This window comes from Hippocampus zosterae, chromosome 13, assembly GCF_025434085.1.
Source record: "Hippocampus zosterae strain Florida chromosome 13, ASM2543408v3, whole genome shotgun sequence".
Lineage (NCBI taxonomy): Eukaryota > Metazoa > Chordata > Actinopteri > Syngnathiformes > Syngnathidae > Hippocampus > Hippocampus zosterae.
The window spans coordinates 17,842,581-17,869,523 of NC_067463.1; the positions used below are offsets into that span (position 1 = coordinate 17,842,581).

Genomic DNA, 26,943 nt, shown 5'->3' on the forward strand with positions numbered 1-26,943 from the left:
GATGACGTATTATGACTGACTGTAATGCCATCGAATGACCACTAAAGGGCAGCAAATGCATTTTACTGCATTAATGAGCACGCCGGCAAGCTTGCTTTATTGCTAATAAAACATGAACTTCAGATTTTATTTGAGTTTCAAGAACAGCTCCCGTCTGATAAAGTAAGCAAATGATACGTGGAATTGAAAAGGTTAGTGAATGCAGCTAATAACGTGGAGTAAAAGTATGTTTCTTCTAAAAATAAACTGTTTACTCAAATCAAGTAAAAAGTATGTATTATTATTTTATCACTCAGCCCTAAGAGACTTATTTTGACTGAGCCTTGTAGCCGCTCGCTGCACAGCGAGATTGAGACACCCCCAACGAAGCCTGCACGACGAGGCCTGCCAGCTTTGTCATCAGCCCTTTCAAGCTCAACCTCTGTCACCGCCCCATTAGTTCCACCGTTTGCGCAGGAGTTTCTCATGCGATACACGCTCGCGGCTGAGCTCATCTGAAATAAGAATTCATCAGCCAATGAAGTGATTCCATTCAGTACATTAGCTCAACAATTTTTTGGGGATTAGTTAGAACACGACTTGAGCCTCGACAAAAGGAAATGCAAAATGCTCAGTACGCAAATGTTAAGGGACATACTTGAATCCTGTGAACTTTTTATATTATCCGTGTTCATGTGCACCTGTGCGTAATTGACGTCCATCTCCAGCCATACTAGATGTTTAATCTCAGAAAATACTGACAACTGAACTTTGAAATGGCACATAAGCATGGTAACGGTTGAAATAAACAGGTATCGAGTCCATTGAGACAAATAAGGTAGAAACTGTAGCAAGATAACCAGGCTTACACATTCAAGCAAGAGTCCCAACTCCTGCAGGTAGAGCTGAAAACCTGTTTCTTAATAATAATAATAATACATCTTATTTATAAGCGCCTTTCAAGACACCCAAGGACACTGTACAATAACAAAAAAAACACAAAACAATACGGGTTGATGTAAGCTGATGGCAGTCATCTTACACATGACTCTGTCTGTAGCATATGGCCGTTTACCATACTGCTACACGATGTTACGGCAGTGTCGCAAAGCATTGGTGGGTTGGGTGACAACTGAGACCTATGACATCAGTGGAATAAAAGACCGTTGAAAAAGCAAGTCGTGTCCTCACGTTTTTCGGACACAACATTTTGGCGACGAAGATGGACTTTAACGCAGCTCCCCTCCCCTCGTTCCTTACGCTCCCCGGTGAGCCACCAGTCCCGTGGTCCCGCTGGTATGACTCTTTTACAACATATCTGACGGCGATCGGACTAAACGAGGCAAGCGACGCACGGCTAACGGCTATGCTAGTGCACAGCTTGGGCATCGAGGGGCAGCGCATTTTCCGTACTCTCGGACCCGCACGGACTTATGCAGATTGTGTCTCTTTATTGGCGGGACATTTCGCTGCTCCGCAGAGTGTGATAGTACGGCGCATTACCTTTCGCCAACGACGGCAACACACGGGCGAGCCGGTGCACCACTACATTGCCGATTTGCGGTGCTTAGCGGGCCTCTGCAAATTCGGCCGCTTGGAGGAGGAGATGATTCGGGACCAATTAGCGGAGCACACGATTGATCCCAAGCTCCGGGAGAAACTGTTACTGTCGCCGGACGACCTCCCGCTGTCGAAGGCTGTGGAAATGGCGTTCCAACTCGAGAATGCAGCACACTTGGCAGCACGGCTCGCGAATCCAGACACACCCACCGCTTCACGCTCTCCTGCTCTGGCTCAGATTGTCGCTCCGACCGCTCAGCCCTCAGACTCCGCCTCCACCTACGACGGTGCCGAGGTAAATGTGGCCGGACGTCAAGGGGCCGCCACACGCGGACCTTGTGCCAACTGTGGCTCAGCCTCACACCCCACGCGTGCGCCATCTTGCAAGGCCACCGGACAAAGATGCCAGCGCTGCGGGAAGATGAACCACTTCTCCAGGATGTGCCGCTCTGCCCCCACACCGACAAACCCCTCATCCCGCTCACCAGGCCTGACCACCATTCACTCCGTGGGCTCCGGCGCCAAGCCATTCAAGTGGTGCACAGTGCAACTGGACGGCGTGAGTTTGCCACTTCTACTTGACACTGCAGCCTCCAGGTCTCTGTTGAACGTGTCCACAGTTAGACGCCTATTTCCCCGGCTCTCGATTAAGGCCAACGCCGAAGACTTGTTTGGCTATGGCCACGTTAAAATTGGCATGGTGGGCACCGCCACTTTCACCGTGCGCTATGGCTGTAAAACTCTCCCTGCATTCACCTTCCAAGTCTCCCGTCATGGCGCCAACCTCTTGGGCTTCGACTTGTTTTGCGCACTCGGATTTTCCATCACGGACAACGTAGGCGCCGCAATTCTGACGGTGACTACATCCTGGCAGCACCGTTGGCCATCGCTCTTTACAGGTTTGGGCTGTCTCACTGCCTTCAACCATCAGCCACTCATTGATCCTACTGTGCCCCCCGTGATCCAGCCTCTTCGCCGACTGCCCCTCGCCCTGCGTGATGACATCTCGGCCGAGCTACAGAAACTCCTTGATGCTGGCATCATCGAGCGGATTGACGCGTCCCCTTGGATCTCCAACCTGGTGGCAGCAAAGAAAAAGACGGGTGGTCTGCGACCCTGCGTTGACCTCAGAATGGCTAACAAGGCAGTGATTCCTGACAAATACCCACTGCCCACAGCGGAGGAGTTGGCTGCCAAGTTCTATGGGTCTACGGTGTTCACAAAACTGGACCTGCGCCAAGGCTATCTACAGGTTCCCCTGCACCCTGACAGTCGTAACCTTACAGCCTTTGTGACCCACATGGGAGTTTTCCGCTACACCCGCATGCCCTTCGGCCTCAGCTCTGCCCCCAGCTGTTTTCAAAAGATCATGGCCACCATCTTCGCAAGCATCCCGGGGGTGGTTGTTTACCTAGATGACATTGTAGTACACGGTGCGACGTGTGACCTGCATGATGACCGCCTCTCCAAGGTGCTCGATGTGCTGGCGAGCCACAACCTCACCCTGAATGGGGAGAAATGCATCTTTTCGGCATCGGCTATTGAGTTTGTGGGATTTCGCCTGACTGCTGATGGCCTGAGTCCACTACACTCCAACGTCGATGCAGTATTGCGCCTGCCAGAGCCCTCGTGCCCCGCAGAACTGTCCACCTTTCTGGGCATGACGGCTTTTTACTTGCGCTTTCTCCCCAACTACTCTGATACGACGGCGCCACTGCGTGCCCTCCTAAAGCAGGACGCCTTGTGGTCGTGGACGCCGGTATGCTCAGCAGCCGTTCGCCGGCTCAAGGCACAGCTCACCTCCCCACCAGTACTCGCCCATTTTGACTTGGAAAGCCCAACGTTCGTGACCTGTGACGCATCCAACACTGCGGTTGGGGCTGTGCTGTCTCAGCTCCATCACGGGACGGAGCGCCCGGTAGCCTTTGCGTCAAGGTCACTCACTTCTGCTGAGCAGAAGTACTCTGTTGGGGAGAGGGAGGCCCTGGCTTGTGTTTGGGCATGTGAGAGGTGGCACATGTACCTGTATGGCCGACACTTTACACTCCGCACCGACCATAAGGCTCTCACAGCCTTATTAGCTACAACCGGGTCAGGGCACAAGCCGCTGCGGTTGTATAGGTGGACTGAGAGGTTACAAGCTTACAATTTCACCACCCAGTTCACACCAGGTAGGGACAACGTGGTGGCGGATTTGCTTTCCCGGGCCACGCCCAGTCCCGCACCGAACACAGACCATGACACCTTGGAACAAGGTTTGATCCTCCATCTCCACACACCCATCCAAGCCGCCGTCTCACTGCAAGACCTTCAGGCAGCGTCCGCCGTAGACCCAACACTAACCAAGCTCCGGACCTTCATCCGTGAGGGCTGGCCCGCAAAGATCTCAGAGGAACTTGCACCTTTTCACCGGGTGAAGGGTGAGCTTTCTTGTTGGAACGATGTCTGTGTGGCTAGGGGGCTCTGCACTGTAGTTCCTGTCACCTTGAGGCCTCGCATCCTGACCATGGTTCACGAGGGTCATCTGGGCATCGTGAGGGTCAAGCAACGCTGCAGGGGCCTGGTCTGGTGGCCAGGTATTGACAACGATGTGGAGACCATGGTCAAGGACTGTTCAGCGTGCCTCACAAGTGGCAAGACTGGCCACACCCCTCCCCCCCCTCTGCAACCCGTGGCGTGGCCGGCCGGCCCGTGGACTCATATCCAGGTCGACATTTGCGGTGAACTCCATGCCGTGCCTCATCACCAGCGTTTCCTCCTGGTGGCATACGACCTCCACTCAAAATGGCCCGAGGTTCTGGCTGCTGGGTCTATCACAACCGAGGTCGTCACGGGCTTCCTATCCTCTCTTTTTGCACGATGGGGCGTGCCTGACATTATCACGACGGATAATGGGCCTCAGTTCATCTCAGCCGACTTCGCAGCTTTCACGGGAGCGAGGGGGATAAAGCATATCAGGACCGCCTTGTATCACCCCCAGGCCAACGGGGGCGTAGAGAGATTCAACCAAACCCTCAAGAATGGACTAAGAGCACACCTGGCGGATGGCCTTCCTTTCTCTTCCGCACTACAGGGCACTCTGTTGCATTACAGAGCAACACCTCATGCCACGACTGGCACCTCCCCAGCTTCCCTTATGCTGGGACGCGAATTGCAGCTGCCCCTTGATCGCCTCCGTCCTCCAACAAGAGCCACTCCAGCATCAGCAGTCTCTCCAGCCAGCAGGGTGGCCAATGAGCAGCAGCGGATGAGGCGGCGATTTGATGAGAAGCACCGGGCGAAGCAACCTGCACTTACGGTGTCAGATTGGGTCCGCATTCGCCGGCCAGGCCGTTCACACAAACTGGACTCATTCTGGACAGCGCCTGTCCAGATTACTGCTCAACTTGGACCAGCCACCTTCCGTCTGGCCGACGGGTCACGTTGGCATGCCAGCCGCCTCAGGAGAGTGGCATCACCTACTCCTTTGAACGAAAGACCTGTAGCAGATCTGGACCTCTCCGAGAGGGACTACGATCTTCCTACTGCTTGTCCTGGGACACCGGTGAGGCGCCTTCAAGAACATGGGGAACCAGCTGTGCCCGAGGGACCGGGGCCTCGTCCAGCTCGGGTCCGCCTCCGACCTCGTTATTTAGACGACTACGTGACTGAGTTCTAGCTAGTGCTTAGCCTGTTGCGTGGCAGAATACCCACAAGGCTAAGCGGGTAAACCGGCAGTCTACCCGGTTTGCTCAGCTCAGGAAGGGCTTTGTTCTGTCCCTTGTCTAGTTGTTTGTGATTTGAGAAGTTTTCCAGATTCCATCAAGGGAGGGGGTAAATGTAGCATATGGCCGTTTACCATACTGCTACACGATGTTACGGCAGTGTCGCAAAGCATTGGTGGGTTGGGTGACAACTGAGACCTATGACATCAGTGGAATAAAAGACCGTTGAAAAAGCAAGTCGTGTCCTCACGTTTTTCGGACACAACACTGTCCCTACACTGAAGCCAGATGAAGACGTGCAAAAAGGGGAGATGAGGAGAGGAGTGTAGGGGCTGTATGCACAAAAACTAAAGCAAATGAAAGGAGGAGTGATAAATAGCGAGAGTTAAAGCGCTGCGGGCGCTCTTCTAATGGTGTTAGAACAGGGCTGCATCTGCTGTGCACTGACAGTTCGGCACAAGAACAGAATGGAGAGGTGGGAGAAAATAAACATTCAGCATGGAGGCAGATGGAAGGCAGACAGTGAAGGGCAGAGAGGACTCAAGACATGGAAGAAGTGATGAGAAAGGAAAATAGAATCAAAGGAGAATAAGTAACGACAACATGGATCACTTAAATAAAAATATTAAAAAACTTAAAATAACAATCATAATAATAATTAAATGATGTGAAGGAAAATTGTAAATAGTACTGCGATTTATCCATTTGTGTTCATATTGTATTTAATTGAAAGATGTTTGTTGTTTTTTTTTCTCTGTCTCCTTTCTTCTTTCTACATACATTCTTGCTGCTGGAGGCTGTAAATTTCCCCAGTGTGGGACGAATAAAGGATATCTTATCTTATCTTAAACAGTATGGGCCCCAGGCCATTGGGCCACATGAAGGAAAGTGGAATCGCGGCAGAATAGATTAGATCAGGTATACATCAATGATCTTACGACTGTTGGTGTGCATGAACGTGGTTGAGGTATTAAAGGTGATATAACTTAAAACCTCAAATCAGGAGTCGTATGCACAGAGGCAGAATAGTTTATTCTGCAGTGTCAATACAACAGATTTCTGGGTGAAGCTTACACCAACCAAGGGGTAGGTTTAAAACGAGGCGAATGAGCCATTTATAAGCAATTTACAGTGGAGGTCTCAGAACTGTGGCTTCACTGTGGAGAAAAGAAATCAATAAAAAAAACTAACATTATAAATGTAAATATTTATATTTATATTATCCATTCAGCCATTATCTGAACCGTGTTAGCCTCACGACGGTTGCGGGCGGGCTCGAGCCTATCACAGCCGTCTTTGGGCAGTAGGCAGGGGACGGGTTGCCTGTCAATCTCAGAGCTAAATTAATTAAATAAAAGTGACCTAATATATATATATATATTGGTGAGGTGCATTGTTTGATTCTGGCTCCGGCCTTCCTGTGTGGGGTTTGCTTTTCCTCCCCCATGCCTGCGTGGATTTTTTTCCTGGCATGCCGGTTTCCTCCCACATTCCAAAAACATGCGTGCCAGGTTAATGGAACACTCTAAATGAATGACAATGAATGTGCAGCATTTGGTTGTGATCCAAATTAAGATGATGATTGAGGTCTAGGTTCCACTGAGAGCTTTTTATTTTGTTGCCGGTGTCGATACTTGATCAAACATTTGTAGCCCTTTTATGCATGCTGGGTGAACAAATGTGCTCAAATGGTTCATTTATTGTTGAGTAAATCTCCCACTCAGGTTATCTGCTTACTCCAGGACTTGAGGTGAAAGAAGATCTGCCACATTCTGGTTCTTTCGCCATCCTCAACATGGCTATGTTCTTGTACTCCGCAATTCATCATTTTATATTTTACTTCAAAGTTAGTTACTGGACAAAATTGACTAACCTGTACCGCGGATTCTCTTCCTCTTGATTTATGAGTACTACTCATGCATGGAGGGAATTTTTAACCCATGGGGAAACGTAAGTGCGCTACACTGATTTAAATGAAGATGATCTCGGTAGGGCGGCCCGGTAGTCCAGTGGTTAGCACGTGGGCTTCACAGTGCAGAGGTACCGGGTTCGATTCCAGCTCCGGCCTCCCTGTGTGGGGTTTGCATGTTCTCCCCGGGCCTGCGTGGGTTTTCTCCGGGTGCTCCGGTTTCCTCCCACATTCCAAAAATATGCATGGCAGGCTGATTGAACACTCTAAATTGTCCCTAGGTGTGAGTGTGAGCGTGGATGGTTGTTCGTCTATGTGTGCCCTGCGATTGGCTGGCAACCGATTCAGGGTGTCCCCCGCCTACTGCCCGGAGACAGCTGGGATCGGCTCCAGCACCCCCCGCGACCCTAGTGAGGATCAAGCGGTACGGAAGATGAATGAATGAATGAATGAATGATCTCGGTATAGGGGCTTTTTTTCGCATCCACGCTTAAGTCATTTGCATCGATGGAGCAAAGTATTTGGAATTTGCCTCAATTCATGACAAACTGCCTTTTTTGAAGTGCCATGATGACGTGAAGATTGAAGTAGATTTGATTTTGTCAATTATGATCTGTACCAAAGCAACTGAGTAAAATTGCAAACAGCTAGATTTCTCAAGCAAATTTGCAAGGAAATTGAGACAAAAGTATCATCATTTCAGTATTTATACTTTTTGTACAAATTACTGTTGGGAGGTGTGCCGTGAAATATTTCTCAAGATGAGTGCCTTGGTTTATTAAAGAGTGGGAAACACTGCTTTTGAAGAAGAGCACTCATCATCTTGGACAAAGTTTGGGCAAGTAGAATCGAAGCAAGCTGGTGGCTGTCAAAACCGCCATGGAAGATCACAGGCGTAATGTTTTTTTTTTTTCAACTAGAGACAAAGCGGTAGAGAGGGAGGGGGAAAGATGGAGAAAGAGAGAGAAAAGGAAAGAGGGAGAGAGAGACAGACAGACAGAGAGGGCGAGACAGTCAGAGAGCGAGTGGTCAGAGAGAGAGAGAGAGAGGACAGGGCTTCGATGAAGCTCACCAAGTTTGACACCTTTCGTGGACTAAAAAGGAGACCTACAACACTGCTGTGATGGAGTCACGGATGACTCGCAAATCAATACTGGCAGGATTTTACCTTTGGGTGACTTTGAGCTTTCAAGGTAAGTCATTAAATGACGCTTACATTTGCCCATTTGTCCAGAAATAACCATACGCTTTAGCTTTATCTTATGACATTTTTGCCTCTGTTCATCAACGATGCAGACACAGACAGATTCCCTGACGTGACTGTGACTATGTGTAATATTCTAGCATATTTCGGAATTCCATCACATTACGACAGCTGAACATATTGCGTTGTGCCTGGAGTGCGAGTGTGGGTCAGTGTGTTTGTGTGAGTCTTGCTCTTTAGACCGACAACATCTGGCTCAAAAAAAAAAAAAAGGAGGGCACACCAGCGATGATGCATGCAGTCCCACTGGGACTGTTCATCCCCTCTGAGTAATCTGCAGTACAAATTAAATGCATGATTAGTGGAGCAGAAAGACCATCAGATGAAGTTAAATCTCTTTAGCGTGTTTGAACCCATTCATTCATTCATTCATTCATTCATTCATTCATTCATTCATTCATTCATCTTCCGAGCCGCTTGATCCTCATTAGGGTCGCGGGGGGTGCTGGAGCCTATCCCAGCGGGGGACACCCTGAATCGGATGCCAGCCAATCGCAGGGCACACAGAGACAAACAACCATTCACAATCACACTCACACCTAGGGACAATTTAGAGTGTTCACGCATATTTTTGGAATGTGGGAGGAAACCGGAGCACCCGGAAAAACCCCACGCAGGCCCGGGGAGAACATGCAAACTCCACACAGGGAGGCCGCAGCTGGAATCGAACACTGTACTTCTGTACTGTGAAGCCGACGTGCTAACCACTGGACTACCGGGCCGCCCTGTTTGAACCCATGCTTTACAGTATTTGTGAGATCTGGACAATATTGTACTATAAAGTAACACACCCCTTTTCAGGGTGGACTGGAATCTCCGTTGACTTTTGGTGGAAGCCGAGGTAGACCCTCGACTGGTCACCAGTCAATTGTTAGGCTAGTTTTAAGGCATTAAGAACAGATATTAAAACTACTGACACTGATATCTTATTCTGTGATGTGTTCCAACACACACACACACACACACACACACACACACAAAAAAGGACAGCTTGTCACTCAAAATAGTAACCTTATCCCACTAAGTGGCAAAGAGTGGTGAGGAAGGTAGCGAAAGTTGTTTTTTTTTTTCATCAAGGTTTGTTCAAGGTCGCAAAGAGTCGTAAAGACGGTGAACATGTTAAAAAATGTCAATGCGACAAGAAAAAAACTGCGCGCGACCGTTTAAACTGTTTGGTTGAATGGCCGGCGAACGTCTTTGTGACTTTGAAGGAACCCTGACGAAACGAGACCATGTAGTGTACCGTATAACGTTTTAAATTTGTGATTGTGGTTCTACACTTTTCCGAAAACTAAAGCGCAGTTACAGTTGATATCGTTTGGAAAATAAAGTTGCGCAAGTGACATTGAACTTTCCTAGATTTCATTCAAAAAAGTGTGAAAGAGTTTACAGGATCTTAATGAGATTTAACTGCGCTCCAAGACACAAATATGAACAATTAGAGAGCGGTTGTCATTCTCTGTTCCTAAATTACACTGTATGCGGTTTCAAGTGGATTTGTTTGACTATTGTATGCAGCAAAAAAATTCTGGCACACTTCTGTGTGTCATGAAAGGAACATCTGATTCTAATTGAACGGTTACGATCATGTGTCATGACATAATGCGCGAAAAGACAGTATGATTTGTCGATGCAACATTGATTGGAAACATAAAAGGATCACCGGACAAGGACAGAAATAATCATGCATAATCTGTGTAATGCGAGATTAAATGTTGCATTTCTGAGAAAGGGGCACGCAATGTTTTTGGTGTATCACTTGCTGTAAATTTCCATACGAATTCTCTTGCCATTGATCCTTTGTGTTTGCCTTTATTGTCTCTTATTGTTGGCAGTTTTGAAATGTTTCAGTAAAAGGGCTTTCCTTAAAATGTCCTCCTTCGTGGGAAGTCAGTGTTGCTGCAAGGAACAAGCTGTTAGGGGCCTGCCTTTGTCTGGCACTTTAAGGTCACAATATGGTACAGACAGACAGGGGGAAACCAGTTTGGATCTGTGCCATTGCATCAAAAGTTCTGTGAAGGAAAATCTGCATGTTGTCTAATAAAATGGTGGATGAACATTTTCGCAACGCTGTCTCACCTCTACGTGCGACGTGTACACGCCTCTTTTCTTCCGAAGTTGCAAGATTCTATTTTGGTTCTTTGGTCATTATCAGACTTTTTCTGTTTTCCATCACTGGTGCACTTGAGGTTGTTGTTGTTGTTGTTTTTTTTTTGTAAGAAAAAGACAAGGTGAAAAGAAATATTAAACTTGTGAAGAAAATCTGCTATAGGCTCACAAGATTTTGTTGCAAGACAGGAAAATGTCACGTTACACATACAGGTAGACAAAAAATGAGCTGTTGTTTGAGAATCTGTTCTTATTGTAACAGCAAACTGACGTGATAACAATGGGCTTGGGAATTTTTTTTGGGTTGCTTTTATTTAATCATCTGTTCATCTGTTTGGCTCCTCGACACTCCTCGGATCTACTTGGGACCTGTCTTAGATCTACCGGTAGATCAGGATCGACCGAATGGGCACCCCTGATGTAGGGGGAGAAAACGTCAGTTGAAAAGAAATTCGACTGTACTGCATGTAAGAGAAATGATGCTTTGCAAGTGAGCTTTGGTGTTGTTCTGAACGGTAAGACGAGTTGATTTGAGAGTTTTCAGAAAGTAATTTCTGTTTCAAGAAACATTTGAGAAAAACTATCATTTGAACGCCACACCACCAAAATAGCTGAAGCCGCATTTCAGCATCTTATTTCCGATGTATGAGGAATTGAACATTTTGGTTGACACTTGATAAATGTCCCTTTTTTTTCTTAATTTACAATACAATACAATACAATACATGCTGATTTATATAGCGCTTTCACAACAGCGGCAGCTGTAACAAAGCGCTTAACAAAACAGTTAACAAAGTAAAATAATAAACACAACACAACATAAAACACGGGCAGTCGTGCAGTCCTAACCACTTTTCCGTCACACGCTGTTGTTTGAAGCAGTTTGAAATGAAAGAGGAGAGAATCAAAGTGTCCTTTAACCAGTGGATCAGAGACGTCAGGCTCAAAATGTGCACACGTCGGCTACAAGCTAAGTTTCAAAGTCAACAAGAAGCTGTAGCATCCATTGACGGCAAAAAAGAGATTGGTTTACTTCTCCTGTCCCATGGAAATCCGTTTCAATTCCAAGCGGCGACTCTCGGTTCCAAATACGCATCGGCGCTCTTCGCCAACGCTCCTCTCTCCCCATCCTCAACTTCAGCAGCTATCCATCCAACCGTACCAACGCCGACTGTCCAACAGCGCCGACATCTTAACTGAACAAAACGGGGTTGTGAAAAATGCTTCCCATTATAGGCGCAAAAAACACAAGCGCCCCAGGTCTGTCCAGCACCGACAGTCAATGGCGCCGACATTCTTCCCAATCAAAATTTGTGCTGGTACAGGCGTGCTGCCAAGAAGGCACAACCACCAAACACAGATACTTCTCCTTTGACGAATGTCGTGGCCAAAAAACGCTGAAAACAGTCCATATCAGGTCCACACGACGAAACAACAAACATGTGACAAAACAAAAAGACAAAAACAACAAAAAAGAACAAAAAAGCAAGGCGCTTGAAGAGCACTTGCCGAAGACTGCCTACTTGGGCGCCATCTTGGAAAAAAAACAAAAACGTTTTCGTTGAACAACGTCATGTTCATCAAGTTGTTTTCCGTTGTAGGCTGCCATGGTGGAGTATATCAGAGGAAGCTGTATCGGGACTTGATGCTCAACTATAATCGATTGGAACGTCCAGTCCAAAACGACTCTGCGCCCATCCTAGTGGAACTTGGTCTCACTTTGCTGCAGATCATTGATGTGGTGAGTGTCTTCTAATTGGGTGATAGATATGAATTGTTTTCGACATTGTGAAAGAGGTGAAGATGTACAGTGGAACACCTCAAGTCGACTGACAGTATTTATGTGTATTTTTTTTCCTGCAAAATCGTAGTTGAAATGCATATTGTACAGCGTGTGGAGCAGTCGACTTTCGAGGTTCAAATGTATCGGGTCGCCACTATGTTTGTGGATGTCCACGATTGATGACGCTTATGCTCGTTTTACTGGAAATAACAACAACTGAATCCACAAGTTTGAAAACCCAATGTAATGAGAATATTTATCTTTGCCTATTTCTGGCTTCTCGTTTATTTACTTGCCAGTGACCTTTTTCTATTGTGATCACCGTTATTTTAAATGTCTCTACAAAAGAGTCGGCTAATTGCATTCTTGCTGAGGCTGAAGGTAAAATCGATAGCCCTGTCTTGGTTGAAAATGTTACCGTGGGCCTGTGAGCTCGGCTGGCTTTTTTGCCTGCTTGTTTTCTAAGGTATGGATGTACACTCGCTTGACTTCTGTGCGGGTAGCGTGGGGATGGTTCCCGCTCGGTGATGGTGTGAATGTGGGCGTGGAAGGTTGTCTGTCTCAATATGTGCCCTGCGACTGACTGGCGACCACTTCAGGGGGTAGTTTGCCCTCCGCCCGAAGTCGGGTGGGATAGGCTCCAGCAACTTACCGCCACTCTGTTCAGGATAAGCGGTGTTGAAAATGGATGGATGGACTCTTAGTATTTATTTTTCACGGACACTTGGTATTATGATTCACTTTTCGTTTTCAGCCTGCCGCCTAGTGGCAGCATTGTGGTTTAAGCTAATGAGTCAAAGCTCTAGCTCATAAAATCAAGCTTATTTCACATATTAATGACACGTAGTTTGCTGCAGATAACAAATGATGATGACATGATAATAGAAAAAGTGACACGATCAATCTGATTTAAAGCAGCCACGACTGAGCTGATTTTTTTTTAAATCATTCACAGCAAGTGAAGATAATTGATGTGATGTGCATGAGAATTTGAGGCCCCATAGCTCAGAACCAAAAGTGTAGGAAGAGTGCTCTGTTGTTGCTTAAAACATCGCCTGTACTCCCTGTCAACAAGAAATGGAACAACTTAGCGCTGACCCACGATCACCACCACTACAATGACAAAAAAATACATACTTGTTCAGCCTACGCAGTCCATCCTAACTGTACCGAATGCCCATCCCCACATGACATACACTGCAATGACGGCATTTACTGACAAGACAAATTCTATCAAGAGGGGATTGTCCGGGTCTCAGATGTCCGAGTTTATTTGACTTTTTATTTGACGTATTTCCCCATAAACTGTTGAAAACAGGTTCTATTTAAGTCATGGAGCTACAAAAGATGCCGTCATTGTCATTCAGTCACCTCAGCATCTCTGACTCATAGGCTGCAGGTTTCCTGTCTTAATCTCACCTTCTGTTAGTCAGTCATGAAATGCTTTTTCTTTGAATTCTACCTCATTGTGCAGAATATTTTGCTGTATCTTTATCAAACATCGACTTATAGTTATCTCGCACTGCTTTTCTCTCTTTCAGGATGAAAAGAACCAGGTTTTGATCACAAATGCGTGGCTTCATCTGGTATGTCTCCCCCCTTTTGGTACTTTTGTGCGATCATTGCACATGAATTGTCATTTTGTATGTTTCGGGAAGGTTCTACTGCTCATAATTGCTCTTTCTGAAAAAACATTCTTGGCACCCAGAATCCGGGACTGTAAGGCAGACGAACTAACAACATGCCACACGAGGCAGCCTGGACAACAATTATTTCCTTTGGACATTGTTTTTAGCCTAGAACAGCCAAACCTAAACCAAAACTGGGAATGCCTCAGAAGGTTTGGTCTTTCTAAATCATGGGAAAATGTGCTGCCGTCTTCAAATTCATTAGCGTACACATATTCTAACGAAGGCTTTTTGGGCTACATCTTAGAAGTCAGTTAATTGTTAATGTGACATCAGACAAGTCAGGAAGGTCCCCCTTCCCCCATCAGACTAGCTCATTACGAATGGCACAGTCTACATCCAGTTTGTCCGAGTCAGCTGCTGACTGGCTCGCATGTTATGAATGATTCAATTATTCGCGAAGCCACCTCCTTAACACAGCATCCACACAGGGCTAATGCCTGGAAGGGGCTTTGCAGATGGAGAAAATCTCCAGGAGACCCGAGAACTACAAGCCCGAGCTCACAGACAGAATGACGGCAGACAGACAGCTGTATCTTTGATGATTTTAGGATTACAGGCTCATCAGGCAATGGACATCCCATATTCGAATGATTGGGATTTAACACGGGGTTGTAAGAGTGGAAGTGTTATCATCTTGTTTGAATTGTGCTGTTTAACATCCGAAGATGCTTAACCACACTACCAGGGACAAAAAACAAAACAAAACAAAAACACTTGGGGGGGGGGGGGGGCTATTTTGGTCAACTGGAGCCGGTGTACTCGGTGCACTGCGTTTATGTTCACTATGGATAAAACTAGCCCAATATCACTGAGTTTTATATGAATGGAGAAACAATGAAGCTTACTCGCCATAACGAGAAGCCACCAGCAGCCATCTTATGTTGCCACTCGCCAACTCTGGGTAACTTGAATACATTGATTTCTCTTGGGGAATTTTCTGTCTCTGACAAAAAATGCCACTGCATGCCGTGCGATTGTACCAATGAGTCTGAGAGAAGCGCTACATGTACATTTCATCATTAAGTGTACAATTATCATTTTTCTATCATAAGTTATATCTCAGAGTGCTACTCAAAGATTCTTTTGTCATGTTGTCTTAACTTGAAACAATCAAATGAAAGGAAAGCTTAACAGGTCAAAATTCTTTGCAAAATGTCAAGTTAACTTCTCTAAGTCACCATTTACAATATTGCGATCATTGAGTTTGAAATAGGTATTATTTTGTTATTGTTTCATAAAGGTAGACCGGTATTCAGAACTGTGAGGGTTATTTGAAAACATGAATTGTGCTTAGGTGGAAGTAAAGGATAGTGTTTTACACCCTGTACAAAAAAAAAGACATGAGTTTCTATTGAATTTATAATAACAAAAGTGATCACGACAAACTTAATTTTTTTGACCCTGGCAATGAGCAGGAAACTATGTGATGTAATTTTTCAAATTGTAATCTGGAATTTGAAGGGACCTACTCCACAAAGCACACAAAATATTGTCGGCACTATGTCTTTATGAATGAACTGAACGCCAGGAAGCTGACCACAATGCATTCCAAAAGGCCGGTCGACCTTTAATATGTTTGCATTTCAAATGAATTTCCCTCGATCGACTCTAGAGTTGAATAAGTCCGTACCTGTTCCTGACTACAAACTGACTTGGAAATTCCCTTGTCTAACCATTCTGCTTCTGCTTCTTCCAGCAGTGGACGGACGTATATCTTACATGGGATATAGAGAGGTACCCTGGTGTTCAAAACTTGCGATTCCCTTCCAATTTAATATGGGCTCCAGATATTCTCCTCTACAACAGGTTTGCGATTTGAGATAACACTTTAAATTTAAAAACCTAAATCTTACAAGCATGTCAAGCAAAAATGATTGGAGTGACTTGATCTAATCGAGCTGTTTGATGAATATAACGTAGCATGTAAGGCGCGCTTTCAACAGCTTCTTTGGAGTCGGAGTGGACATAAACATATTTTCGGTATCACGCTGCTGATACAACGGCCAATGGTATTCCGTAAAGATATTAGATTTAATTAAAAACGTGTCGGGAGTACCCCTGCGATGTACCTATGCAGAATCAGTCATAATACATTTCAAAGTGCAACATGGCTCACATCAACTTTGCATGTTCATAATAATGTGACCAAAATGTGAAAATTCCACATTTCAAGATTTTGCTTTCCATTTTTTTTGTGGAGGACAATTCAAAAATCTGGTTGAATGCCAATATATAGGGCTAGTATTTTTCCAAACAATAAACTTTAGTTTCAAAGTGAAAGACAAGATCAGTGATTATTTTGCTTCACATGTAACATGAAACCGACATATTGTAGGTCTGTGTTGAGCTACAAAGACCCCCTTCATTGCGTCCTCACTTCTACTTTCATTCAAACCTGATTCCAATTGTAAATGCAAATTGTTCCCTTGCTGGTTTTATTTATTTTCCATCTAACTCCTTTGCAGCGCCGATGAGAGATTCGATGCCACTTTCCATACTAATGTACTGGTCAATGCGACAGGGTCTTGCCAGTATATCCCACCAGGTGAGACAATGAAGCATTCACTCCGCCGGTGACCCAATAATGTAAATTCATCAGTTCACCGTGTGTCACGTGCTCTGTTGTTCCAAAAAACAAAACAACAACAACTTATATCCAGGCATTTTAAAGAGTACCTGCTACATCGATGTGCGCTGGTTCCCGTTTGACGTGCAGAAGTGCGACCTAAAATTTGGCTCTTGGACGCACAACGGCTGGTTGCTAGACCTCCAGATGATGGACGTGGATATTTCCAACTACATACCCAATGGCGAGTGGGACCTTGTTGGTAAGACGATACCAAAGATGCCTCATTTGCGGTTCTTAACTGAGTCAGTAAATTCCAATGTAGCAGTCAAAGGCCTAACAAAACGGACTAACAAAAAGACAAAAACAAAAGTATGGACCCCAAAGGATTCTGAACTTTCAATGAAGCAAACCTTGACTGCTGCATATCATAAGGGATGTGCATAACACTATTGGTCTGGTTCCCAAAGGAGCACCAGAAGACGTTGCTATTATGCTCATCGCAAATTGCAATCGAACTATGTGTGACAGTGTGTATTGTCATAACCAGGCTTGAACTCAGGACACAGTTGCAGGGCATAGAGTAAAAAGATAGATTTCTCTGAGTATCAGCGACTGTCAAATCAAAATGGCAAGGCTATGGGAACGAGGGAAGAACTAGTTCGATCTCTGGCGAGAGACTTGGGTGCACACACAAGGACGAAACACACTGGCACAGGACAAAGTTCAGTTCCAGCCAATTCTAGACCAAGTCTGAAAAGACATTTCAAAACTTTCTTGAATTTGAAGAACATTTAAAATCATGTTAAGGGTCAACGGGTGGAAACAATCAGGCTGGAGTGGATAATCAGACTGGCACAGGACTTGAAACGAGAGGAGAATCATTCTTTCAAAATCAAACAGGAAGTCACCAGACAAACACATTAAGAGGATTCGTGCTATCCTTTCTCTTAACCTTGTAACCATGGGCTCAGGCTGTTTTTTTGTTTTCAAATCTTTTAACTATTTTAGCTCAGTGATTTAATCACGCACGTGCACATGTAATTCAGATTTCTTGAAGAGAATGGGGATCCTATCGCTGTAAAACATGACATAAAAGAGGAAAAACATCAGTTTTGTATTCTGCACCCCAAAAAATGGTTAAAAACAGATGTGAGACCTAACTCACCAGAAATTATGCTCCCTGGTGTAATTTCTGCTATTCATACATACACACAAAAAGCAAGCATAGCCAGCTGTTTGTGAGAATGAATTGGTAGCCATGGATGTGTGCGATGACAGCTGGCCCAGAGATGGTTCAGTTTATTCAGGCACAGTCAGGCATCAATCTTGCCAAGAGCACACACTGCCCCGGTGCCTCTGAACGCAGCAATGCCAAATCACACAACCACCCAAACACACCCACTCACTCGCATGCACATTAACGCATATATTTATAACTTGCACCTCCTGAAGGTGATTTTGAAATTCATTGTGGAGTGGCTGCCGTTCGGACGGATTAGTGGGGTAAAGATGATTATGCTGACAACAGGGCTCGCATTATTATGATCAGCGTGGTCGATTTTCTGAATGTGGGGTTTTAAGGCAAAATGGATGATGGATTATTAATGGATTGCAGAAGGCATAAAACATTAAAGTGGCAAAGTTCAGTTAGCACAGCATGTCACAGGAGTTGTTGAGACTGTTGTACCAGACATATACATTTGAGAGTAGAGAAAAAAAAATAGTCGGGAAACCCATCCCCATATTGAGGGTTCTTGCTACAGGGACTAAGAACCAAGAGTGCAGGGATAAGGAAGCAAGTAAGCAACATTCTCATGGCCTCATCCCACCCAGTACACCAGCTTTTATGGCTTCTTCCTCCAGTCGACGATTAAAAAACTGCACACCGAAACCACCTGCCATCTCAACAGCCTCCTTGTCTTTGCCACGAATGTTTTGAATCATTGATTCAGTTCACCTTGACACTTTGCCATCATTTTGCACAACTCTTGCACATTATCACTGCATTCATCATTGTAGCGTTGTCACTTTGCATTCCTCTGCACACTTCTGATACTGATCAGATTCAGAGTGTCATCCTCCTGTCAAAGGAACGAGGTGAAGGAATTGCCTCTGTTTTATTGCTAGTCTTCCTTCTGTCTACTTTAGTAATCAATAAGATGTGCCTTGAAAATACTAACATCCAAACTTCAATCCCTTTTCTTTCGCTTGCTGTATGAGGTCAAAGCAATATCAATGTCTTGTACAACTAATCATCGTTTTCTTGTCATTAACTCGTAGGTGTGCCAGCCAAGCGGAATGAGCTCTACTACGACTGCTGCAAAGAACCATACCCTGATGTGACATTCACTGTCACCATGCGCCGTCGGACACTTTACTACGGCCTCAACCTACTCATCCCCTGTGTGCTCATCTCTGGTTTGGCCCTGCTGGTCTTCCTGCTCCCTGCAGACTCCGGAGAGAAGATCTCACTGGGTGCGACCCAAAATAACCACAAAAACACCTTCACTCAACAGAAAGATAATGCTGAAATTCAGCAGGAAACACAAATCGTGACTGATTTATAGGGCATCATGTTTTGTTATCATTGCGATCATAGTCCATCATGCGCTGTGGTCATCTATCTATCAATCTATCTATATCCTTTAATCCATCCAATTTCAAGGGGTTCTCAAGGTCGACACGTCAAAGTCGACAAGACTGGAAATGCAAATAGACTCAAATATGCTGCCTGAAACTGCAACTCAAACTGAAATCTGATTGGACAAAAAACAGAACAGAACAAAACAAAAACAAAACAAAATGATCCAATATCAACATACACTACCGGAAGCAGTGCAGCCAAGATAAATGATGACAAATTTAAAACCCTCCTGTTGTCCTCGGGTCAAAATGACCCGTCACTGTGTTAAAAACGCCCCCCCAAAAACCCTAAATGATATTTTTTTTACTTGGAATTTTATGACTTTTGCTAGATTGGCCCCAACTGCAGAAAATTTGAAGTGTTTTTATTCACATTTCCATGGAAGCTGTACAAAAAAAAGTACAAAGATGGTCTTCGGGTCAAAATGACCCATGAGGCAAATAGGGTTGAAATCAAGGTCACAAAGTTATTTACACACCATAGAATGTTTCAGTGTTTTAGTTGTGTCTCAGATCAAATTAGTAGAACATGTGAACAAGACAGTAGCAAACATAAACAAGACAAGATGGGTGGCGTTCTCGTAGATGGCAGAACTCTAGAGCTGATTTTTTTCTGCTGTCCAGCAAGACAACTTATTCAAAAGAGGAAGTAGTGGATGTATCAAAAGAAGATGGGGAGGAATATAACCCAGAGTATGATGAATCATCTTCAGAACAAGAAGAAATCCCTGAAGCTGAAAGGGAGACTTTCCTTTCAAAAAATGGCAAAATAACATGGTCCTCAGCAGCATACAACGAACAAGGCAGGCATGCAGAAGAAAACGTACAGGAGCGCCTGAGAAACCTGATAACCCACCTTCCACAGCCACTTCCCCAGCGAGGTCAAGTAAGAAGAAGAAGAAATGCCAGTTCTGCCCTCAAAAGAAGGACTGTAAAACACACACTGTGTGCTACAGGTGAAAGAAATATATCTGCAAAGGCAGTGCACTTGCATACTGCGCTACATGTGCTAATTAGTTGAATGGGTTATCTTATTTTTCATATTTTTGTCTTGTATTGTATTGTTCTAAAAAGTTTACTGGAGGAAAAAAATAATAAAACAACTTTAGTCATTGGAATGAATACAAATGCATCCATAACTCATTTTCGCACATTTTTTTCCTATTCTTAAGCTATTGAAATCTAAGCTATTGAAAAGAGGGAGAAGTACAGTATATCACACATAATGTGGTGAAGGACAAGTTGTTTCTTCAAGTAATATGACATTTGGTGTTTAAAATTCAATTTAGCTGCTTATTTGGGGGGGTTAGTGAAGATGGGTCATTTTGACCCGGAGGACACAGGGCGTGTACAGGAAATGAGGACAACAGGATAAGAAAATAGACTGTTGGGAATAAATTAATAGAAATTCATGGAACAAATATGACAATCTGGGTCAGGTCAGTGCACCTGATTTTTAGGCCAGCAGAGAAGGTCTTGCTGACCCTGATTGCACAACACTGGTATAAGCTGACACTAACAGGATGGCAACATATTTGCATTTCTGCTTAATTATAAACCATCAAGTATAAGACATAAAAATGAAGATTGTTTTACAAATGTCACTCAGTGAAACCGATTTCAAGTGAAGGAGATTTATTTCCCTTGTGGGCAACTACAGTATTCCAAACTAAGTTTGCAATTCTTATGATCCTCACTTTGAAAACTCAACTTTTAGGAGCAGAGTGGCAGACCTTTCTTCTCTCCTCCTTTTCCAGGCATCACTGTGCTGCTGTCTTTAACTGTGTTCATGTTACTGGTGGCAGAGATCATGCCCGCTACATCAGACTCTGTTCCTCTGATTGGTAAGTCGCGTTTTTGATATTATCAGAATCAAAATCATCTTTATTGGCCAAGTATGTAGAACACACAAGGAATTTGTCTCTGTAGTACAGCCTACAAGAGTATACACTATAAGAAATGACAAATAATTATTGGAAGACCTTCCGTAATGTAAGGGTACCATTGTGCAGTAGTAGCACCCAACGACAGCTGTGCAAATAAACTGATCAGTGGTGCAATGCGATAGTATGACGGTTGTGCAGTTGGTGCAGATAATCGTTGGACCATTTTTTTAAGTGACCAGTAGCAGTAATTGTCGTATGACTTGATTGAGGTGTGGAATTAGGCAGAAAGTTCTTGAGCGCTTGAAAGTGTCTGATGCTGTGGAGTACAGATCAGCAACAATTGTTCAATTCTGTAGAGAGCTGGAGCTACAATGATCCACAGAGGTGTGCAAAAATGCAAAGAGCAACTATAGATGATATATCAATTAATTTTTTAATCAGTTTCATCCTCTCCAATTACAAATGTCCACACCATACTAAAATGGGAATTTCTGTTTAGCAACCACTTGTTTTTTTTCCGTCTGTTTCAACAAAATGATCAGGTGCTAAATGTTTCATTTCCCCCTGAGAGAGTTTGCGTCATGTCATTTGGACGACAGTTCCTAGTTACTGCTAAAAATCCCCCTGAACATTTGCTGAAGGGATGCTACTGTGGAATCATTCATAACAAATGAAAGTAACATCTGTGGTGTTTTAAATTGCTTATGAAGCCACAACAAATTCACAAGAGGAAAGATGTCAAGTCACTTAGCTATAACAACAAGAATGATGTCGCAAAAGCAACTAGTCCAGGGGCAAACATGGAATGACATTTGTGCTGAGCTTGAGGCCTAACTCGTATCATGTACACAATCCATATTGGGGAAAATCAGTATTCGATCCGCTGCTGAATTTGTAGGTTTGATCACTCACGCCAACTGAGATTGCTCAGAAAAATTAAGGGCTCTGTATTAGTAGACGGTGCAGCTGTGCTTGAGCGTAAAAACTGACGCCTCTTGATTTTCCGCGTCGTAGAAATTGGGTTCATCTCTTTGCAATGTGCAATGGTTTCCGTTTAATATAAATGCGCTTTACAACTGTTGGACTTTTTTTTTTTAGCTTCCAGATAATTCAGACCTTCACCAAGGAGGTACATTGAACATATAAGATTGATTAAAACAATCACCTATATGTCAATAGATATGTCATGATATGAGAGGAATCGACAGATGCTCTGCATCATGGTGGAGCTCAGTGAAAAAGAAAAAAAAAATCCATTAACACCGCCCCTGCTAAGAGACATCTTATTGCATCGCACATAAGAGCAGAACTGAAGCTCTGAAACTCAACAAAAATGCAACACAGCCTTCATTCTGATCGGCTTTTCTAAAACTGCTATTTTATTCTTTTAGTTGAACAACTTCCTCATTGACAACGAAGGATTGGATAACAAGTGTTTAACAAAGTGTCATATCTTTGACTGCCTCTTAGGATGTTGGTCACATGTCATGTTAAAAGTCTTTTAATCTTTTGTATTTTCACCTTTGTTTTTGATCTGATTCATCGTTTTCAGCTCAGTACTTTGCCAGCACAATGATGATTGTGGGCTTATCTGTGGTTGTGACAGTGCTGGTCCTCCAGTTCCACCACCATGACCCCCAAGGAGGGAAGATGCCCAAGTGGGTAGGTGAAGATATTGTGTTGGCTTGCAAAATAATGCCACAGGGCATCAAAACTGACGGAAAATACCAAGATGGACAAAGAGAAATACTAGTACCTGTACATGGAATGGAAGACGCGAGGACAACTGTTTTAGACCAGCCTATCTAGTATGCTAATAGTTTCCTTGACAACTTCGTGAGATGAATAATTGGGGAGAGACATGATATAATCAACACAACCAGATCGTGTGTGTGTGTGGGGGGGGGGGGGTTGACCTTAGTATGTGTGTACCTCGTTTTAGTCGGTCATGATTTTGTCACATCATTGTTTCTCCTCGTCGCTACATCCAGGTTCGAGTTATTCTTCTCAACTGGTGCGCTTGGTTCCTGCGCATGAAGAAGCCTGGAGAGGAAAGGAAAACAAGTGGTCAGTCTGGCATTTGCTCAGCCTACAGGTATCCCCACCCCCCTCCTCACCCCACCAGCATTCAAATGAGCACCATACCAGGCCAGGCCTCCACCCAGTCAACTAACACGAATGGGAACATTAACCTGTACCTGGGATATGATTCCATGGGATCACAAAGCCCGTCGTTCCCACCGAGCACTGATCCGAGTGTGCTGTTGTGTGGTAGCGGCGGAGGAGGCAGCGACAGACACCCCGCCGGTTCATCGCCGGGTGACATCCATTTGGAGCAAACACGGACTTTGCTGCCGGAGCAGCTTCCGGATGTGTCTCGGATCCTGGAAGAAGTGCAGTATATCGCCAGGCGCTTCCGAGAGCACGATGAGGCCCAGGCCATCTGCAGCGAGTGGAAGTTTGCGGCGGCGGTGGTGGATCGCTTATGCCTAGTAGCCTTCTCTCTCTTCTCCATCATCTGCACCTTTACCATCCTCATGTCAGCTCCCAATTTCATCGAGGCGGTGTCCAAGGACTTCACATGAAACGGATCATTGCCCTCGACAGAGAAAAGAATGGAAAAGCTCAAAGATTGCGTCAATGTCCAGAAACTGCTCCCGCTCCATGCTTCAACTTCTTGGGACCGACAACATCTAAACGTGCCACTTAGCACTCTGTAGTTCATATCCCCCATCCATTTTCATTTCTTTATTTGCAGTTCTGTGGAAATTGAGAAGAAGGCAACCATGCTTTTTGTTAATTTCAAGCACATCGTTCCTTGCTTTTAAGCCTCTGGTAATTTCTTTTTACTACATAGTACTATATAAGCCGTACACAGTATTTCAAGAAATCTGGAAAGATCTGCATTTATTCACACTAAAAACAATGTATTACTGTATAAGGTATTGTTTATTTTTGTTATTGAATAAATCTAGATTCACAGTTTTTTGCTCTAAATGGACATGGGAATTATTAGAAGTACGTACTGTGTATCAAACGGAAAACAAACTACTGTGAAAAAGAGCGGCAAAAAATGACAATTGAATAGGATAAAATAAAACAAAACAATAAAAGCAACTTAAAAACGAATGATATTACCATGAGACTGTGTTAACTTTCTCAAACAAAACAAAAAAAAACAGACATGAGATTCACGGACTAACTTAACCCCTTATTCCTGATGTTAAGCAATAGATTTGTTCTGTATACTTGTCATTTGCAAATGGTCCATTGACTGATTGTCTCATAATAGATGAGCTGTCGGAAGTTTGTCTTGATTTGAGTCTGCAGTGGAGGGCAAGTCTGAAGAAAGGAGATAGCTTCAAGGACAGTAATTCATTCATTCATCCATCCATTTTGTGATCCGCTTCACCCTCACTAGGGTCGCGGGGGGTGCTGGAGCCTATCCCAGCTGTCTTCGGGCAGCAGGCGGGGGAGACCTTGAACCAGTTGCCAGCCAATTGCAGGGCACACATAGACGAACAACCATCCGTTCTTACAATCACACCTCGGGACAACTTAAAGCATTCAATCAATCTCCCATGCATGTTTTTGGAATGTGGGAGGAAACCGGAGGACCCGGAAAAAAACCCACGCAAGCACAGGGAGAACATGCAAACTCCACACAGGAAGGCCGAAGCAGGAATTTAACCCGGTCCCTGTGCACTGTGAGGTCAATACACTAACCACTGGACCACCGGGCTGCCCGGCTTTGAGTAATTGAAAAGAAAAAAGGAAAATAAGTTCTTAGGAATGGAAGAAGTACATCGCGGCTCGGAAGAGAGGCAGACCACGGAGACGTCTGGCCCCTGGCCCCAGATGAGGAAAAAAAAAAAAAAGGGATCCACTGCAGGCCTGGCATCTGGGCAGAGGAGGAATAAATAAGTGAGAGACAGGAATTGTCCAAAGCCTTTTGCTACTGCCGACTAAAGCCAGGCCACGACCACACACACTCTCTAGAATTTTACAAAAAATTTTGATTGCATTGATTGCTTCAAAAGGTTGTGCAACAAAACAAAGTCAATTGTGCCTCCATATTTGTCAACAATTGTTTCATAAGTTTGATTCACGTCGGTTGATTTTCATGACATTTTGATGTATGACTAGTTTTGTCAGTCAAAAGTTATTTCCGTGACCACTGTGAGTTCTTCTTTCATACCAACAATTTTGTGCGTGTGTATACCGACCGCAGAAGGGTGACAAATCTTTCGCAATAAGTTACAAATAAAACGCTTGAAATGCATGGGTGGTATGTGGTATGGGGAAGATTTCAAGCAACGCTTGCAGACAGTCAAATGTCTGCAAACAGTTCTTTAAATGTTAAATGTCATTGTTTTTACCATTTGGCCTAAGCTTTGGCAATCTGTTTGAACGACTTCAGCAGTATGTTTGAACGATCAATACAATCAAACGACGTTCCGGTGCCATTCGAAAGACTCGACTAACTCTTGCCAGCGACTTTGCATTACGTTCGAACGGCATAGCCCAGTCCAAAATGTTCACTCTTCCGTACTAAAGGACATATTATAGGTAAAAAAAAAGTGTTTGAGATGTTTAGAAACCAATTGACATCCATACAATGGACAGTGTCTGAAGCACATTTTCATTTGACTAATTTTTGAGTCAAAAGTTACATTTTATAGAGTCAGGAATTGGAACATACCAAACACGCAGTCCTGGTGATTACCCATGGTTCCTTTTGGTAGTGCCCGGTCGGTCCATTGGAAGAAATCTCAGTGGACTTTGTTCAGTTGGCGAAGTGTAATAAGGAAGGTGACACCCCTGCCCCGCAGAGATCATTTGCTTAGCACACGAGGATTGCACACAAAATATTTGTGAGTGGAATGAGGCAGCTGGGTTAAAAATATATTTATTACATATTGTTTAAAAAAAATCTGATGGAAGGTCATCACTCACCAATAACAACGCCAAGTAATGCCAATAAGGATGTGGTGGTGGAACACATGTACCATCACAGACGCTGGCTTTGTGCTGGGCACAATCCAGATGGTCCTTTTTCTCTTTGGCCAATTTGAAATGTGGACTCATCAGACCAAAGCACACTTTTCCGCTTTGTATCAGTCCATCCCAGTTGAGGTCAGGCCCAATAAAGCTGGCGACATTTCTGGGTGCTGCTGGTATACTGTATGGCTTTCGTATTTGCATGGTTGAGTTTTCATTTGCGTGGAAAATGTTTTTCCTGAAGCATTCCTGATCCCACGTGACAATATCGTTGACGCTTGAGACATCAAAGGTTACTGTCATTCAATGTTGTTTTTTGGCTTGCCATTTATGTTCAGAGATTTATCTCGATTTTCTGACTCTTGATGTTTTTATGGACCATAGTCAATGTTTTTAGTGCAAAATGTAAGTGCCGATGCTCCCCTTATTTGACTGTTACCAGGGAAATTAGGCTGTGGGTAACAGTAGGTCATTAGATTATTGAAATGATAACAACTTATCATGTATTTTTATCGGGAAAATGATGGATGTATGAATTGAATAAAACCGAGATATGTGTGTGTGTGTGTGTGTCCCTGTTTAAGCTTGTATATGAAAAAGATTGTGTTTGTTAGCTCGCTGTCATAGCACCGAGCTGGATGCACAAAGCTAATGTGTTTGCACAGCATGCCCTAAATGACGCAAATAGGAAGCTGCTGCACATTGGAGTTCTGGTGGAAACATGTCCTGATTTGCTGATCAGCACTCCATACAGCGCCCCTGCTTATTAACCATGAACATTTGTGCGTCTGCTCACCAAGCTTGCTTTACCCATCTATTTTTTCCTCATTGCCCGAGGCTAGACA

The 26,943-nt window shown here is 44.3% G+C and overlaps 1 protein-coding gene across 3 annotated transcripts; it reads left to right on the forward strand.

The window, feature by feature from the left end:
- Positions 1-8,189: 8,189 nt before the first annotated feature.
- LOC127612589 (neuronal acetylcholine receptor subunit alpha-7-like) lies at positions 8,190-26,658 on the forward strand. 3 transcript variants are annotated; one of them, XM_052083310.1, is made up of 11 exons: positions 8,190-8,345; positions 12,127-12,266; positions 13,850-13,894; positions 15,696-15,805; positions 16,465-16,544; positions 16,660-16,827; positions 18,849-19,043; positions 20,969-21,055; positions 22,650-22,759; positions 23,089-23,192; positions 23,373-26,658. In XM_052083310.1, exons 1-11 carry the CDS (start codon positions 8,276-8,278, stop codon positions 23,680-23,682), a joined length of 1,419 nt encoding a protein of 472 aa, XP_051939270.1. In that variant the 5' UTR covers positions 8,190-8,275; the 3' UTR covers positions 23,683-26,658. The 3 variants fall into 3 exon arrangements, with proteins under 3 accessions (XP_051939270.1, XP_051939268.1, XP_051939269.1); XM_052083308.1 differs by having other exon boundaries at positions 23,089-26,658; XM_052083309.1 differs by having other exon boundaries at positions 15,699-15,805; positions 23,089-26,658.
- The last annotated feature ends 285 nt before the right edge of the window (positions 26,659-26,943 follow it).

What these genes read in the sequence shown, in the direction of transcription:
- LOC127612589 (XM_052083308.1), top strand. Translation starts at nt 8,276, where the DNA reads ATGGAGTCACGGATGACTCGCAAATCAATACTGGCAGGATTTTACCTT. An exon ending in TTGCCAGTATATCCCACCAG is followed by an intron (nt 16,545 to 16,659) that starts GTGAGACAATGA and finishes ACTTATATCCAG; the next exon opens with GCATTTTAAAGAGTACCTGC. An exon ending in AGACTCTGTTCCTCTGATTG is followed by an intron (nt 21,056 to 22,649) that starts GTAAGTCGCGTT and finishes CATCGTTTTCAG; the next exon opens with CTCAGTACTTTGCCAGCACA.